The 14,845-nt window shown below is 39.4% G+C and overlaps 1 protein-coding gene across 7 annotated transcripts in view; it reads left to right on the top strand.

Moving 5' to 3' along the window:
- Positions 1-14,845, top strand: part of LOC140497984 (phospholipid-transporting ATPase ABCA3-like) — a 296,904-nt gene that overhangs the window by 114,726 nt on the left and 167,333 nt on the right. For all 7 annotated transcript variants that reach the window (XM_072599356.1, XM_072599345.1, XM_072599336.1 and 4 more), the window contains one exon: positions 9,466-9,582. In XM_072599356.1, the coding sequence (XP_072455457.1) occupies positions 9,466-9,582 (117 nt within the window). The remainder of the gene's footprint in view (positions 1-9,465; positions 9,583-14,845) is intronic.

Genomic DNA, 14,845 nt, shown 5'->3' with positions numbered 1-14,845 from the left:
AGATATTCATCAGGATGACTGAAGATGACTCAGGATGAGGCAGTTGGGGTTAAATGACTTGCCCAAGGTCACACAGCTAGTGAATGTCAAGTGTCTGAGGTGAGATTTCAACTCGGGTTTTCCTGACTCCTGCACTGGTGCTCTATCCACTGCACCACCTAGCTGCCCTTAACTGTAGAACAAAGTGGAAGGACAGAAGTACTGAGGAAACACACAAAATTTAGTAGCCACTACTACATAGGAACAATTAAGAGGAGTTTAATATTAAGGTAGTATTATATGAGATTAAACAAAAAAAACCTATTTACATTCTAATATGAGGAGATGATACCTATATCCCTTTTGAATCCCTCATTATCAGGGGTTATAGAGGAAGTTTAATAAAATGGATAGCCTGGGAGTGGTTCTGTTATGGCTTGATAATCTTTTTTTTTCTTCTTTTTTTCCCTCTTATTTATTTATTTATTTATTTATTTTTTTCCTTTAACTTTTAACATTCATTTTCACAAAATTTTGGCTTCCAAATTTTCTCCCCTTTTGTCCCCTCCCCCCACCCCAAAACACTAAGCATTCTAATTGCCCCTATCACCAATCTGCCCTCTCTATCATCCCTCTCTGCCCTTGTCTCCATCTTCTCTTTTGTGCTGTAGGGCCAAATAACTTTCTGTACCCCTTTACCTGTATTTCTTGTTTCCTAGTAGGAAGAACAGTACTCGACAGTTGTTTCTAAAACTTTGAGTTCCAACTTCTCTTCCTCCCTCCCTCTCTACCCCTTCCCTTTGGAAGGCAAGCAATTCAATATAGGCCATATCTGTGTAGTTTTGGAAATGACTTCCACAATAGTCGTGTTGTGTAAGACTAATTATATTTCCCTCCATCCTATCCTGCCCCCCATTGCTTCTATTCTCTCTTTTGATCCTGTCCCTCCCCATGAGTGTTGACTTCAAATTGCTCCCACCTCCCATTGCCCTCCCTTCCATCCTCCCCCCCACCCTGCTTATCCCCTTCTTCCCCACTTTCCTGTATTGTAAGATAGGTTTTCACACCAAAATGAGTGTGCATTTTATTCCTTCCTTTAGTTGAATGTGATGAGAGTAAACTTCATGTTTTTCTCTCACCTCCCCTTTTTTTCCCTCCACCAAAAAGTCTTTTGCTTGCCTCTTTTATGAGAGATAATTTGCCCCATTCCATTTCTCCCTTTCTCCTCCCAATATATTTCTCTCTCACTGCTTGATTTCATTTTTTTAAGATATGATCCCATCCTCTTCAATTCACTCTGTGAACTCTGTCTCTATGTGTGTGTGTGTGTGCGTGTGCATGTGTGTGTGTGTAATCCCACCCAGTACCCAGATACTGAAAAGTTTCAAGAGTTACAAATATTGTCTTTCCATGTAGGAATGTAAACAGTTCAACTTTAGTAAGTCCCTTGTGACTTCTCTTTGCTGTTTACCTTTTCATGCTTCTCTTGATTCTTGTGTTTGAAAGTCAAATTTTCTTTTCAGATCTGGTCTTTTCATCAAGAATGCTTGAAAGTCCTCAATTTCATTGAAAGACCATTTTTTCCCCTGAAATATTATACTCAGTTTTGCTGGGTAGGTGATTCTTGGTTTTAGTCCTAGTTCCTTTGACTTCTGGAATATCCTATTCCACGCCCTTCAATCCCTTAATGTACAGGATGCTAGATCTTGTGTTATCCTGATTGTATTTCCACAATACCTGAATTGTTTCTTTCTAGCTGCTTGCAATATTTTCTCCTTGACCTGGGAACTCTGGAATTTGGCCACAATGTTCCTAGGAGTTTCTCTTTTTGGATCTCTTTCAGGTGGTGATTGGTGGATTCCTTGAATACTTATTTTGCCCTCTGATTCTAAAATCTCAGGGCAGTTTTCCTTGATAATTTCATGAAAGATGATGTCTAGGCTCTTTTTTTGATCATGGCTTTCAGGTAGGCGCATCTATTTTCCAGGATCTATTTTCCAGGTCAGTTGTTTTTCCAATGAGATATTTCACATTATCTTCCATTTTTTCATTCTTTTGGTTTTGTTTTGTGATTTCTTGTTTTCTCATAAAGTCATTGGCCTCCATCTGTTCCATTCTAATTTTGAAAGAACTATTTTCTTCAGTGAGCTTTTGAACCTCCTTTTCCATTTGGCTAATTCTTCTTTTCAAAGCATTCTTCTCCTCATTGGCTTTTTGAACCTCTTTTGCCAGTTGAGTTAGCCTATTTTTCAAGGTGTTATTTTCTTCAGCATTTTTTGGGGGCTCCTTTAGCAGGGTGTTGACCTGCTTTTCATGCTTTACTTGCATCTCTCTCATTTCTCTTTCCAGTTTTTCCTCCACCTCTCTAACTTGATTTTCAAAATCCTTTTTGAGCTCTTCCATGGGAGCCCATTGGGTGGGCTGTGATACAGAAGCCTTGACTTCTGTGTCTTTCCCTGATGGTAAGCATTGTTCTTCCTCATCAGAAAGGAAGGGAGGAAATATCTGTTCACCAAGAAAGTAACCTTCTATAGTCTTATTTTTTTTTTTCCCTTTTCTGGGCATTTTCCCAGCCAGTGACTTGACTTCTGAGTATTCTCTTCACACCCACTTTGCCTCCAGATCCTCCCAGCCAGTGCTTGGGTTCTGAGATTCAAATGCTGCTTCCCAGCCTCAGGGCTTTGGGCAGGGGCGGGGCTGCTATTCAGTCTGAGATTAAGTTCAGGTGCTCAGGTGGGGGCAGGGCAGCCACGCAGGGCTCAGTTCCCTCAGGGGATTTATGCAGAGACCTTCAACAATGGATCCTGGCTCCTGCCTGCTTGGGGAGCCCCTGTCTGCCGCCGCCCCTGCTGCTGCTTCCCGAGGTGGCCCTGAGCCACGGGGATACCCCACTGCCCTCTCAGCAAGCCAAGAAGACCCTCTCACCAACCCGAGAAGACCCTCTCCCCAACCTTTGGTGCCCGTGGGTGGCCACTGGAGATTCCATCCCTGAAGCCTGCTCGGATCAGCTCCTCTCGGTGCCGTGCGGCCAAGGCAGGGCTGGGCTCGGCTCCAGGTCTGGGGTACAATGGACCTTTTGCAAGAGGTTGCAGAGCTCTCTGGAACAGAAATCTCCTCTGTTCTGTTGTTCTGTGGCTTCTGCTGCTCCAGAATTTGTTGGGAGTTCTTTTTCACAGATATTTTATGGGCTGTGGGTTTGGAGCTAGCTTATGTGTGTCTTTCTACTCCGCCATCTTGGCTCTGCCTCCTCATGGCTTGATAATCTTAAAGAAGAATGGAACGGGAGAGGAAGAGTCATACACTGGAGAGGGAGAGAATGGAAGCAGAGGTTAGGGAAAATGATCTTACATAATTGGGGTGTTGATATATACAAAAAAGGAGGAAGGAGTGGGTGGAGCTGCTACCACTCAGACCTTACTCTCATGTGAGCTGGTCAGAGGAGGAAAGAATGCAGAGTTGGGTACAGAAGTACATTTTACTCTACAGGGAAATAGGAGGGAAAAGAGAGAAGGGAGAATTAGAGGAAGGAGCAGCTAAGTGGTTCAGTGGCTAGAGCACCTGGCCTGGAGTGAGGAGGATCTGAGTTCCAATCTAGCCTCAGACACTAGCTGTGCAACCCTGAGCAAAGTCACTTAACTCTATTTGCCTCTATTACTCATCTGTAAAAATGGGGGCACACTGGAGAAGGAAATAGCAAACCACTCTAGTATTTTTGCCAAGAAAACTCCTGTGGAAAAGTCCATGAGGTCATATACACTACAGAATGACTCAACAATAAAATTAAGGGTGGTATTTATCCTAAGCAAAACAAATTCTACAGACACACAAACTTGCTTATAGTTCTTCTTGAATTGGCAAAGAACTGGAATCTGAGGGAGTCCCCATCTGGGCATACTGGGGATTAACTGGACAAGTTATGGCATATAAATATGCTGGAATACTGTTGTGTTCTAAGAAATGATGAAGAGAAAGGTTTCAGAGAAACCTAAGAAAACTTTTATGAATTGATGTGAAGTGAACAGAACCAGGAGAACAATGTGTATAATGACAAAAATATTTTACAGGCAACTTTGAAAAACTTAGGAAATCTGATCAGTGTAATGACCAGTCATGAATCCAGGGATTTCATAATGAAACATACTACAGTCTCCTGATGGAGTAGTGAAGGACTCATACATAGTGCAAAAAGGGAGACACACATATGCACACGTGTATATATGCATATATATGAATGTTTATGTGTCTTATTCTGTACTCTGAGTCATATATGTTTCATATATTTCAGCATTCATGTACATATATGTATATACATATGTGTATGTGTGTATATATATATATATATGCATGCACACTCAACATACACATATATGTCTCATTCTGATACTTTCTAAGTGATCGTTCACAGTCTGGTACAGTGCTCCATTGCATAGCTTCAGCTTCTACCATCATGTCATTTGGGATGTGACTTCAGGAGACTGGCACTTGAGTCCTTTAGCATGACACACATTGCTGTCATGTAGTCAGATGGAAGTCTCAAACCAACTGTATGACCATTTGCCTACGGCCCAGCTTCCCATATATATGTGCATACTGTATTCTTGTGTCATATGTAGTGGTTTCATTCCTTCAGGAAGTTTCACCTTAGCTTCTGTGTCTTTTCACCTTTAGGACAAAGCTTCTACATACTCATCTTCTTTGTCTGTTACTAGGTGCTAAATGTACATTTGTCTGATTCTGTTTACTCATCACTGGCAAGCAGCATATAACTTGCACTTGCAAAAGTATGAGCCAGAAAATTGACAGTCTGAACTTGGAACCTCACTTCATAAAAATAGTTTTTGAACTTCTCAATAACATCCCTTCCCAAAGCTAGTAAGCATATGTTTTGGGAAAAGGTCTCACTGTCATTCCGTCCTTGGTGGGTAAATATAGCTGATTTCTTCTGATTGTTGCACTTTTGGAATAGGACTCGTACTGTGCACTTTAAGGCTGGTATTCAGGACATAAGTCTTACTTGGATCTATAGAAGCCAAGTGGTGCATGTTTGAAGCAGTTGATCAAGTTTTAGAAAGGTTGTTTACTTCTCTATTGCTTTTCAAATGGCTATATGAATTTTAAGACAGATTGGCCTGATTTGCCTTTTTGCTTCTGGTTCTTTTCAATCATATAAGCACATATGAGATAATAGAAGCATAGTTCTCTGCATTTGTGACAATAACTGTTTTTTATTCCTTCCTTTAGTCAAATGTGATGAGAGTAAACTTCATGTTTTTCTCTCACCTCCCCTCTTTTTCCCTCCACTAAAAAGTCTTTTGCCTGTCTCTTTTATGAGAGATAATTTGCCCCATTTCATTTCTCCCTTTCTCCTGCCAATATATTTCTCTCTCACTGCTTGATTTCATTTTTTTAAGATATGATCCCATCCTATTCCATTCACTCTGTGCTCTCTGTCTCTGTGTGTGTGTGTGTATGTAATCCCACCAACTACCCAGATATTGAAAAGTTTCAAGAGTTACAAATATTGTCTTTCCATGTAGGAATGTAAACAGTTCAACTTTAGTAAAGTCCCTTATGACTTCTCTTTGCTGTTTACCTTTTCATGCTTCTCTTCATTCTTGTGTTTGAAAGTCATATTTTCTTTTCAGCTGTGGTCTTTTCCTCAAGAATGCTTGAAAGTCCTCAATTTCATTGAAAGACCATTTTTTTCCCCTGAAGTATTATACTCAGTTTTGCGGGGAGGTGATTCTTGGTTTTAGTCCTAGTTCCTTTGACTTCTGGAATATCCTATTCCACACCCTTCGATCCCTTAATGTAGAAGCTGCTAGATCTTGTGTTATCCTGATTGTATTTCCACAATACTTGAATTGTTTCTTTCTAGCTGCTTGCAATATTTTCTCCTTGACCTGGGAACTCTGGAATTTGGCCACAATGTTCCTAGGAGTTTCTCTTTTTGGATCTCTTTCAGGAGGTGATCAGTGGATTCCTTGAATACTTATTTTGCCCTCTGGTTCTACAATATCAGGGCAGTTTTCCTTAATAATTTCATGAAAGATGATGTCTAGGCTCCTTCTTTGATCATGGCTTTCAGGTAGCCCTATAATTTTTAAATTGTCTCGCCTGGATCTATTTTCCAGGTCAGTTGTTTTTCCAATGAGATATTTCACATGATCTTCAATTTTTTCATTCTTTTGGTTTTGTTTTGTGATTTCTTGGTTTCTCATAAAGTTATTAGCCTCCATCTGTTCCATTCTAATTTTGAAAGAACTATTGTCTTCAGTGAGCTTTTGAACCTTCTTTTCTATTTGGCTAATTCTGCTATTTAAAGCATTCTTCTCCTCATTGGCTTTTTGAACCTCTTTTGCCAATTGAGTTTAGCCTATTTTTCAAGGTGTTATTTTCTTCAGCATTTTTTTGGGCCTCCTTTAGCAAAGTGTTGACCTGCTTTTCATGCTTTTCTTGTATCTCTCTCATTTCTCTTTCCAGTTTTTCCTCCACCTCTCTAACTTGATTTTCAAAATCCTTTTTGAGCTCTTCCATGGCCTGAGCCCATGGAATATTTATTCTGGATGTTTGGGATACAGAAGCCTTGACTTCTGTGTCTTTCCCTGATGGTAAGCCTTGTTCTTCCTCATGTGAAAGAGTGGGAGGAGATATCTGTTCACCAGGAAAGTAACCTTCTATGGTCTTATTTTTTTTCCCTTTTCTGGGCATTTTCCCAGCCAGTGACTTGACTTCTGAGCTTCCTCTTCACACCCACTTTGCCTCCATATCCGCCCAGCCAGTGCTTGGGGTCTGAGATTCAAATGCTGCTTCCCAGCCTCAGGGCTTTTGGCGGGGCAGGGCGGGGCTGCTATTCAGTGTGAGATTAAGTTTAGGTGCTCAGGTTGGGGCAGGGCCACCACACAGGGCTCAGTTCCCTCAGGGGGTTTATGCAGAGACCTTCAACAATGGATCCTGCCTCCTGCCTGCTTTGGGAGCCCCTGTCTGCTGCTGCCTCCTGAGGATACCCAAGTTATGGGGACACCCCACTCCCCTTTCAGAGAGTGAAAAAAGGCTCTCTCACTGATCTTTGCGCCCGTGGGTAGAGGGACCTGCATGGCCGCTGGAGATTCCATCCCTGAAACCTGCTCAGATCTGCTCCCCGAGGTGGCGGCCAAGGCAGGGCTGGGCTGTGGTCTGGTCCGGTGCGCAATGGACCTTTCGTGTCAGTGTTCAGAGCTCTCTGGAACAGAAATCTCCTCCACTCCATTGTTCTGTGGCTTTTGCTGCTCCAGAATTTGTTGGGAGTTCTTCTTTACAGGAATTTTATGGGCTGTGGGTTCGGAGCTAACATATGTGTGTCTTTCTACTCCACCATCTTGGCTCCTCCCCCTGACAATAACTGTTAAATCCTAGAAAAATCCTTTTATCTTGAGGCTTCAGTGGATTTGGCTAAGTCAGAATTAGCTGCATTTTCTTTGGATCAGTGCTGACACTTTGTTAACAGTCTCCTTTCCACTGATCCATTTTCTTTCTGAGGTTTGTCCAATGGCTCCCTCTGTCAAAAAGTTTCTCTTTTGGAGTTTGTTTATTCCTTGTTTTCTTTCTCTTTCTGGAATTAGGGTGTTTAGATGTTCTAGTTCCTGTTTTGTTAATCTGGGTATTTTATATTTTCTTACAAATTAATCCATTTCTTCCTTTCATTATTTTCTCTTTGACTTGTGAATTTTGGAGCTTTGTCGTAGGTGGGTGGATTCAAATTGTGACTCTTCTCTGCTGTTGTATTGTGGAATCTGGCAATTTGTATTGATTCTAATACTTCCAAGCAATTTTTTAAATGATCTTTTGAAGATTATATAGTGTTCCAACTTTCTGTTTCATAATCACTTTTCTGGGAGGCTGATGGTTTTTTTTTTTAAGTTTTTATTTATTTATTTTTAGATTCTGACATTCATTTCCACAAAATTTTCAGTACCAATTTTTCTCCCCATCTCTTCCCTCCCCCCACCCCATAACACCTTGCATTCTGATTACCCCTTCCCTCAATGTGCCCTCCCTTCTATCACACCCCACCCTTGCCTTATCCCCATGTTCTCTGTTTCTTGTAGGGCAAGATAGATTTCTCTATCCCATTACCTGCATTTCTTATTTCCCAGTTATATACAGTAACAATTCTCAACATTCGTTTCTAATACTTTGAATTCCAACTTCTCTCTCTTCCTCCCTCCCCACCCATCCCCACTGAGAAGGCAAGCAATTCAGTACAGGCTATATATGTGTCATTTTGCAAAACACTTCCATAATAGCCATGTTGTGTAGGACTAGCTATATTTCCCTCCATCCTACTCTGTCCTCCATTTATTCTATTCTCTCATTTGACCTTTTCCCTTCCCAAATGTGTTTACTTCTAGTTACTCCCCTCTAACATTTGCCCTCCCTTTTACCATCTCCCTCACCCCACTTGTCCTCTGCTCCCCTACTTTCCTGTAATGTAAGATAGATTTTCATACCAGATTTGGTGAGCATGTTATTCCCTTCTTAAGCCATATGTGAAGAGAGTAAGCTTCACTTTCCCTTCTTGCCTCCTCCCTTTTCTCCTCCATTGAAAAAGATTTTTCTTATCTCTTTTATGAGTGATAGTTTGCCCCATTCCATTTCTCCCTTTCTCCTCCCAATATGTTCCTCTCTCACCCCTTCATTTTATTTGTTATAGATATCATCCCTTCTGATTCAACTCGACCTGTGTTCTCTATCTATGTGTGTGTGTGTGTGTGTGTGTAGGATAGATATCTAAGATCCCTGATAGTTTGAAATCCTGTGTGCTTAACAGCACAATCTCACATGGCTGCTGAATCATTTTCCTTGCTTTCCATATTTGCTACAATGCATCCTTAGTTTGTGTTAGTTCATGCTGTTTATTTTTGGTGCTAGTTGCTAGAGCAAAACAATTGGGTGCCATATTTGCTAGTCATTCTTGAAAGGAAGGTGGTATTAAAAAAAAAAGTTAAAAAAAAACCTTTTCCAATAGCTTTTAATTGAAATTACATTTCTACCAGTGTTGGAATGTAAACAGAGTTGTACTCAACATTGTCTGAGAAGACTTTTTAAATGAATCCATCTTTTAGACACTTTTTGTTTCTTACTTTCTCTCAAGCTATTTTCTTGCATCTTAATGTTTTGCTGCACCTTACCACTTTTCCAATATAACACATATCCATAGCGTACAAATGTCATACCAGATAACATAGATTCTTATTTCACTTCCCCTTCCTCTAAATACACTCCCAGACCCACATTTACCCGAAAGCATTTATCAGTAGTTTATTCTTGTTCAACCCCACCCCAGCCCTTCCATTAAAAAGCAGTAGAAAAGAAGTTCCAAAGTCAGTTATTTCTCACATATCCCTTACTTCCTAGATTCTAGTGAATAGGTTTTTTTTTGCACCAGGACAGCAGCAGGTGAATGTAGGATCATGTAATTTTTGTTTTCTTTTTGTTCCCCAACAGGAGTATTTGCGCATCATGGGACTTAGCAACTGGATGCATTGGAGTGTTTGGTTCTTCATGTACATGCTTTTCTTCATTATTGTTATTTCAGTTATGACCATACTCTTCTCTCTGAAGGCAAGTGTCTCGTTTCCTCTAGTATGTTAGAAATCCCCTTTGAGAAAAGCTTGATGTATAGACCATGGTATAGAAACTCTAAGACTATAATATTTGCTAAATCTCTTAGGAGGCAATAAATAATAATCGAAAAGGTAAATTTAAAGTTTATAAAGCATTTTACATAATTCTCTCATTTAATTCAACAGATATGTAGTACAAGTATTATTATAGATAATGAAACTGTCCAAGGAATTCCAACCCATGGAATTGAAATAGAGTTGGAATTCCTACCCCTGCCTTTTTTTTCTATTCATCCTGTGCTTTTACTAGCACAATAGCTTGTCTCTCATTTAAGTTATTAGGTTAAAGAGAATAAATAGAGCACTCTGCCTTCTCATATGCATTTACTTTTCTTTTTACAGAATAACGGGTTATAGAGAAGAGTTGTTTTAATAATACTAAAATGTTAAAGAGTGTATACTCTCCATAACTTAAAATTAATTTTATTTTTAAAAAAATATTGTTGCAAACATATCATCCAAACAAAATCATCCAAACAAACCTCTTTATATTATAAATTAGCATTAAATAATCAACATGTCTTTCAGGGAAAGAATAAGCATATTTTTGCTGTCTTATCTTTTGTCATTTTATATATTTAAATATTTTTGTTATCCTTTAGCTTTTCCTGCCTTTTTTTCATTCATGTATAGAACATCTCCATTTTGTTGGTTTGTTTGCTCTTTATAGAATTTTAAAAATATTCTTCTTGAGTAAAGCAAAACTTTGAAATTTTATTTATCTTTGTTGAAGCCATTTATGAGAGATACATTTTTAAAAGTTTTGCCATTGACTTGCATATAAGATTCCAAATCTCAAAATTATTGATTTTAATTGAAACACATTTTTCTTAGTTATTAAAATAGGTTTTAAATAATCTCACCAAGTATGAACTACCAAGAGAAAGTGAGGAATAAATTCACATAGACTAACTTATACTCAAATTCTTTATATTTTGGTGGTTTAAAAATGGAATCATTCATAGAATGACACTTCCATCACTGTAAAAAGAATGACCTGAAGACTGTTTTAATTTTCCTTTGTTTCGTGGGTTTCCATGTCCAAATAATTTGTCACCTATTGTCTAGCCTATGTTAGTGATGAACATATTTAACTTTACTGAGTTAGTCCTTGGACAGAAGACTCAGTTTGTTTCCAGAACTGTGCTTGAAATCTTCTAATCCTTGAAAGGTTATTATCTATTAGTAAAGCTTTCAAGAACCCAAAATAAGCTCTATGCTTCAGTAAGGCTTCAGAATTGAACTTTATTTTGCATTGTGATAAAAAGAAAACTGTGGCATATGAAAAGTTTGAAAGACTTAGTTTCTGGATAATCAATTTTATTAATTGTGGCTAGCAAATAATTAATAAAAAAAGGATTATTTGTCTTTCTCTCATAAGCCCAAGATAATCCTTGGGGGGGCCCTCTGAATGCTTAAAAAGCCTTTGGAAAAGGGGATGTACTTGACGGTGGAAATCAATTCTGATTAGTTACCATCAATGAAGGGCATATTAATAAGAAGGTGATCAAAATGTCTCCAGCTCTTCCTGCTGAGAGTGTGACCTAATCATGAGACTCCAGCAATCTAGGCAAAAGAATCCATCTCTAATATCATTGGTTAGTTTTCTCCTTCATAAGTTAAGTCTCCCTAAATTCTAAAGGAAGATCTCAAGGACAGAGAAGAGCTTATTTCCTAAGGACAAGATCTCACTTAGGATTCCGTTTGTAAGGTCTCCTAGTTGGATGGAAGAGCACATATTATGAGTATGTGGGCAGTCTGACTGATTTCTGAATGAGGAAATGGGGAAAATCTTAATCTCAGTGAATAATTGGTTATTAACTTATTAACATGAGAGAAATAACCGTTTCTCTCAAAACCTTAGACTTATAGAAAGATGACTCAGGAACTGATAGATCCTGTTTAAGCTCTCTTCCCCTTCATCCCTTTAAAACAACGAAATGTGACAAAATAAAAGAACAGCATTTTAAAATGAGGATAGGAAAGAAATCATCCTTGGAAAAACAACAACAGCAGAGAGCTTAAATAAACGAAGAACCAAAACACTCGTAATGAATTTCTTTAAATGCTGTGGTATAAAGAAGACGCTGAGAGATCTACAGAAGAAAAAGAGAACAGATCTTCTGTAATTGCTCCTTGAACTCCAGAGCAGACGATGAAGGAGAAGACTCCTGCAGAGCAGCTGGAGTGCACTGAAAACCATTGGAGGAAGAGACAAGGAACGGGACTGGACTTCTTAGAGCAAACCCCTGAAGGGAAATGGCTGAGTTAGAGTAGAGTTTTAGAGAACCTAAGCAAAGCATTGGATGATCTGAAGAAAAAAAGTAACAGATGAGGTAGGACCCCAAGAAGTAGTGATGCAAAAGGAAATGCTAAAAGTCCAAAAACAGGAGAAGTGCAAGACTGCCTGGGGTAGCAGGGGCTTCCAGCTGAGCCTGTTGCATCTTGCATGAGATCTTCCTAGTTGGTAGAGACAGTGTATCCCTGCATAGATTGGAGTTGGTGTGAATACTTTGGAGAAGAGATACATTGAAAATGAGAGAGAGAGAGAGAGAGAGAGAGAGAGAGAGAGAGAGAGAGAGAGAGAGAGAGAGAGAGAGAGACAGAGACAGAGAGAGACAGAGAGAGAGACAGAGAGAGAGAGAGAGACAGAGAGAGACAGAGACAGAGAGACAGAGAGAGAGACAGAGAGAGAGGAGGGAGGAGGGAGGGAAGGAGGGAGGGAGGGAGAGACAGAGGGAGAGACAGAGAGTTTTCACAAATGGCAGAAATATATGATGAACCAGCTCCTCAATATGTCTGTGATTTCCAGTTTACATCCCTAGGAACTCATCTCTAGGAACTTCATGGAGTTTCCCCCTTAAGTGAGATTGGAGTCTTTCTCTTGGTTAAGCCAAGATCTCATCTTATTCCCACCTAAAAACCTATTTCATTTTTGTGTATTTTCTTGTATATTCTAATCTTCAGAATTTCTTTGACTTTTGTTAGCTATCTGCTTTGATAAATGAGTTTACTCTCTTTTGGCTATTTGTGATGGTTTTTTTGTATAACTAGCATTTGATGGAAAGGAGTAATATTGGTGGGTATAAGCTAAAAGCAACATTCCTTCTTTAGTCAATAATGGCCAGGTAAGCTGCTGTATTCTGAACCTATGTATCCTTAGGCTGAATGGAACAGAAAAACAATACTTTTATACATACAAGAAACATTCTTGAAACCATGATTTATATTTATATAGAGTTAGAATGAGAAGTTGGAGTAGAATTTGTTATACCTCAGGTGAATTCAAAAAAGCAGAACTGGCAGTTGTGATGTAATCAACCAGCAAATATTTATTGTGTGCCAACTTTGTGCCAGGAACTATGCTAAGCTCTCAGTATATAAATACAATAATGAAACAATCCCTACTCTCAAGCAGCTAAACATTCGTTTGGGATAGACAATAATACATGTCATTATATGTAAGGCAACAGTAAAAATTATCTGTAAGATAAGATTATGAGAGGCATGGAAGGATCATAGGGTCATCAATTGATTTAGAGCTATAAGGGACCTCAAAGGCCATTATGTCTTATCCTTTTATAGATGAGGAAAATGAGTCTCAATGAGTTTAAATGACTTGTCTGAAGTCCTACAGATAGAGCTAGAGGTGGGACACAGGTACTCTGACTCCAGAGTCAATTTTCTTTTAGAAATTCCTTAAGGAGACAGAACCAAGGTTGTACAGTAGTAGGAAGCAACACATTGAGCCCCTCCAAAACATTCATCCAGGGAGATCTAGAAAATGCATGAGGCAATACTGATGGGGAAATCCAGAAAAATTCATTTGTCCAACCCAGCTCAGCATAAAGAGACAGAAAGGCCTAAAGACACTGAGGATGGGGTCAGGCCAGGAGTCCTCTGCATGGAGTGCTCTGGTACCGAAGGCAAGCAGAGGTCTCATACTCATTCATGGGGCACCACTAGAGCCATACCGGGACACTGCAACAGGGATAAGTACAAATTGTCAGATCTATTGCCCATTACCTAGTTCCAAGTAACAAATCCAGGGAAGAGGAATTTATGCATGGGGTTCATATTCCTGGGTAAAGAGGCCCTTCATGATATACTAAGAGGTGAGGAAGTTAAGGAACCAGAAGAAGAAGTCATCTGGGAAATATTCCACCTACTAAGAAGGGTTTCATTTCCAACATCTAGCTCAGCCTTCAGAGGAATAACCAGAACAGGAATCCCAGACCAAAAGGAATCTACAATTCTGCCACTCTGAACCAACAGAGTTTCCTTGCTGGCTGAGAGTAGTTGAGTCCAGTAGCAGTCTGTTCTTGTTCTGACCCAGGCCTTGCTCGGGAACTTGAAGAGCACAGACCAGGAAGTCAGTAATCAGACTTTACCTCAGACCACACCCCTTTCAGAGTACTGAAAGCTTACAGATCCCAGCATTGAGATCCTGGAAAAACACAACACTCAATTCTTCAAGAAAGTAAGAATAGGAACAGCCCAGACCTTCCCTCTACAAGTTCTTCAGAACCCAGCCCTAATATCAAGTTCAAAGTCAGGAAGAAGACTGGAGGAATGAGCAAACAAACAAACAAAAAGAACTGCACAATAATAAGATATTATCATGACAGGAATGTTCTAGATATGAAACCAGAAGAAGAGATTGACTCCAAAATATCTACAAGCAAAATCTAAGAGAAAAACACAGGTTGAGCAGAAATCCAACTAGAATACCTGGATTAGATGAAACAAGAATTTTAAAGAGTTAATAAATGAGGGCTCTTGCGACAAAAAAAAAACCTGGAAATTAACAGGTTGGCACAAATGGTACAAAACTTTGCTCAATTAAAATGTGCATACCCTTTGACCCAGCAATACTACTTGTAGGGCTGTATCCCAAAGAGATCATAAAAATGGGACAAAGATCCACATGTACAAAAATATTTAAAACAGCTCTTTTTGTGGTGACCAAGAACTGGAAATTGAGGGAATGCCCATCAAGTGGTATATATGAATGTCATGGAGTACTATTGTGCTATAAAAAATGATGAGCAGGTGGACTTCAGAAAAACCTGGAAAGACTTCTATGAACTGATGCTGAGTGAACTGAGCAGAACCAGGAGAACATTGTACGCAGTAACAGCCACAGTGTGCAGTGACTGATTTGGATAGATTTAGCCCTTTTCAGCAGTGCAAGGACCTAA

The sequence above is a fragment of the Notamacropus eugenii genome, chromosome 1 (assembly GCF_028372415.1).
Source record: "Notamacropus eugenii isolate mMacEug1 chromosome 1, mMacEug1.pri_v2, whole genome shotgun sequence".
NCBI classification, from domain to species: Eukaryota; Metazoa; Chordata; class Mammalia; order Diprotodontia; family Macropodidae; genus Notamacropus; species Notamacropus eugenii.
The sequence above is the reverse complement of the archived record's forward strand: the minus strand, read 5'-3'. Positions and strand labels throughout refer to the sequence as shown.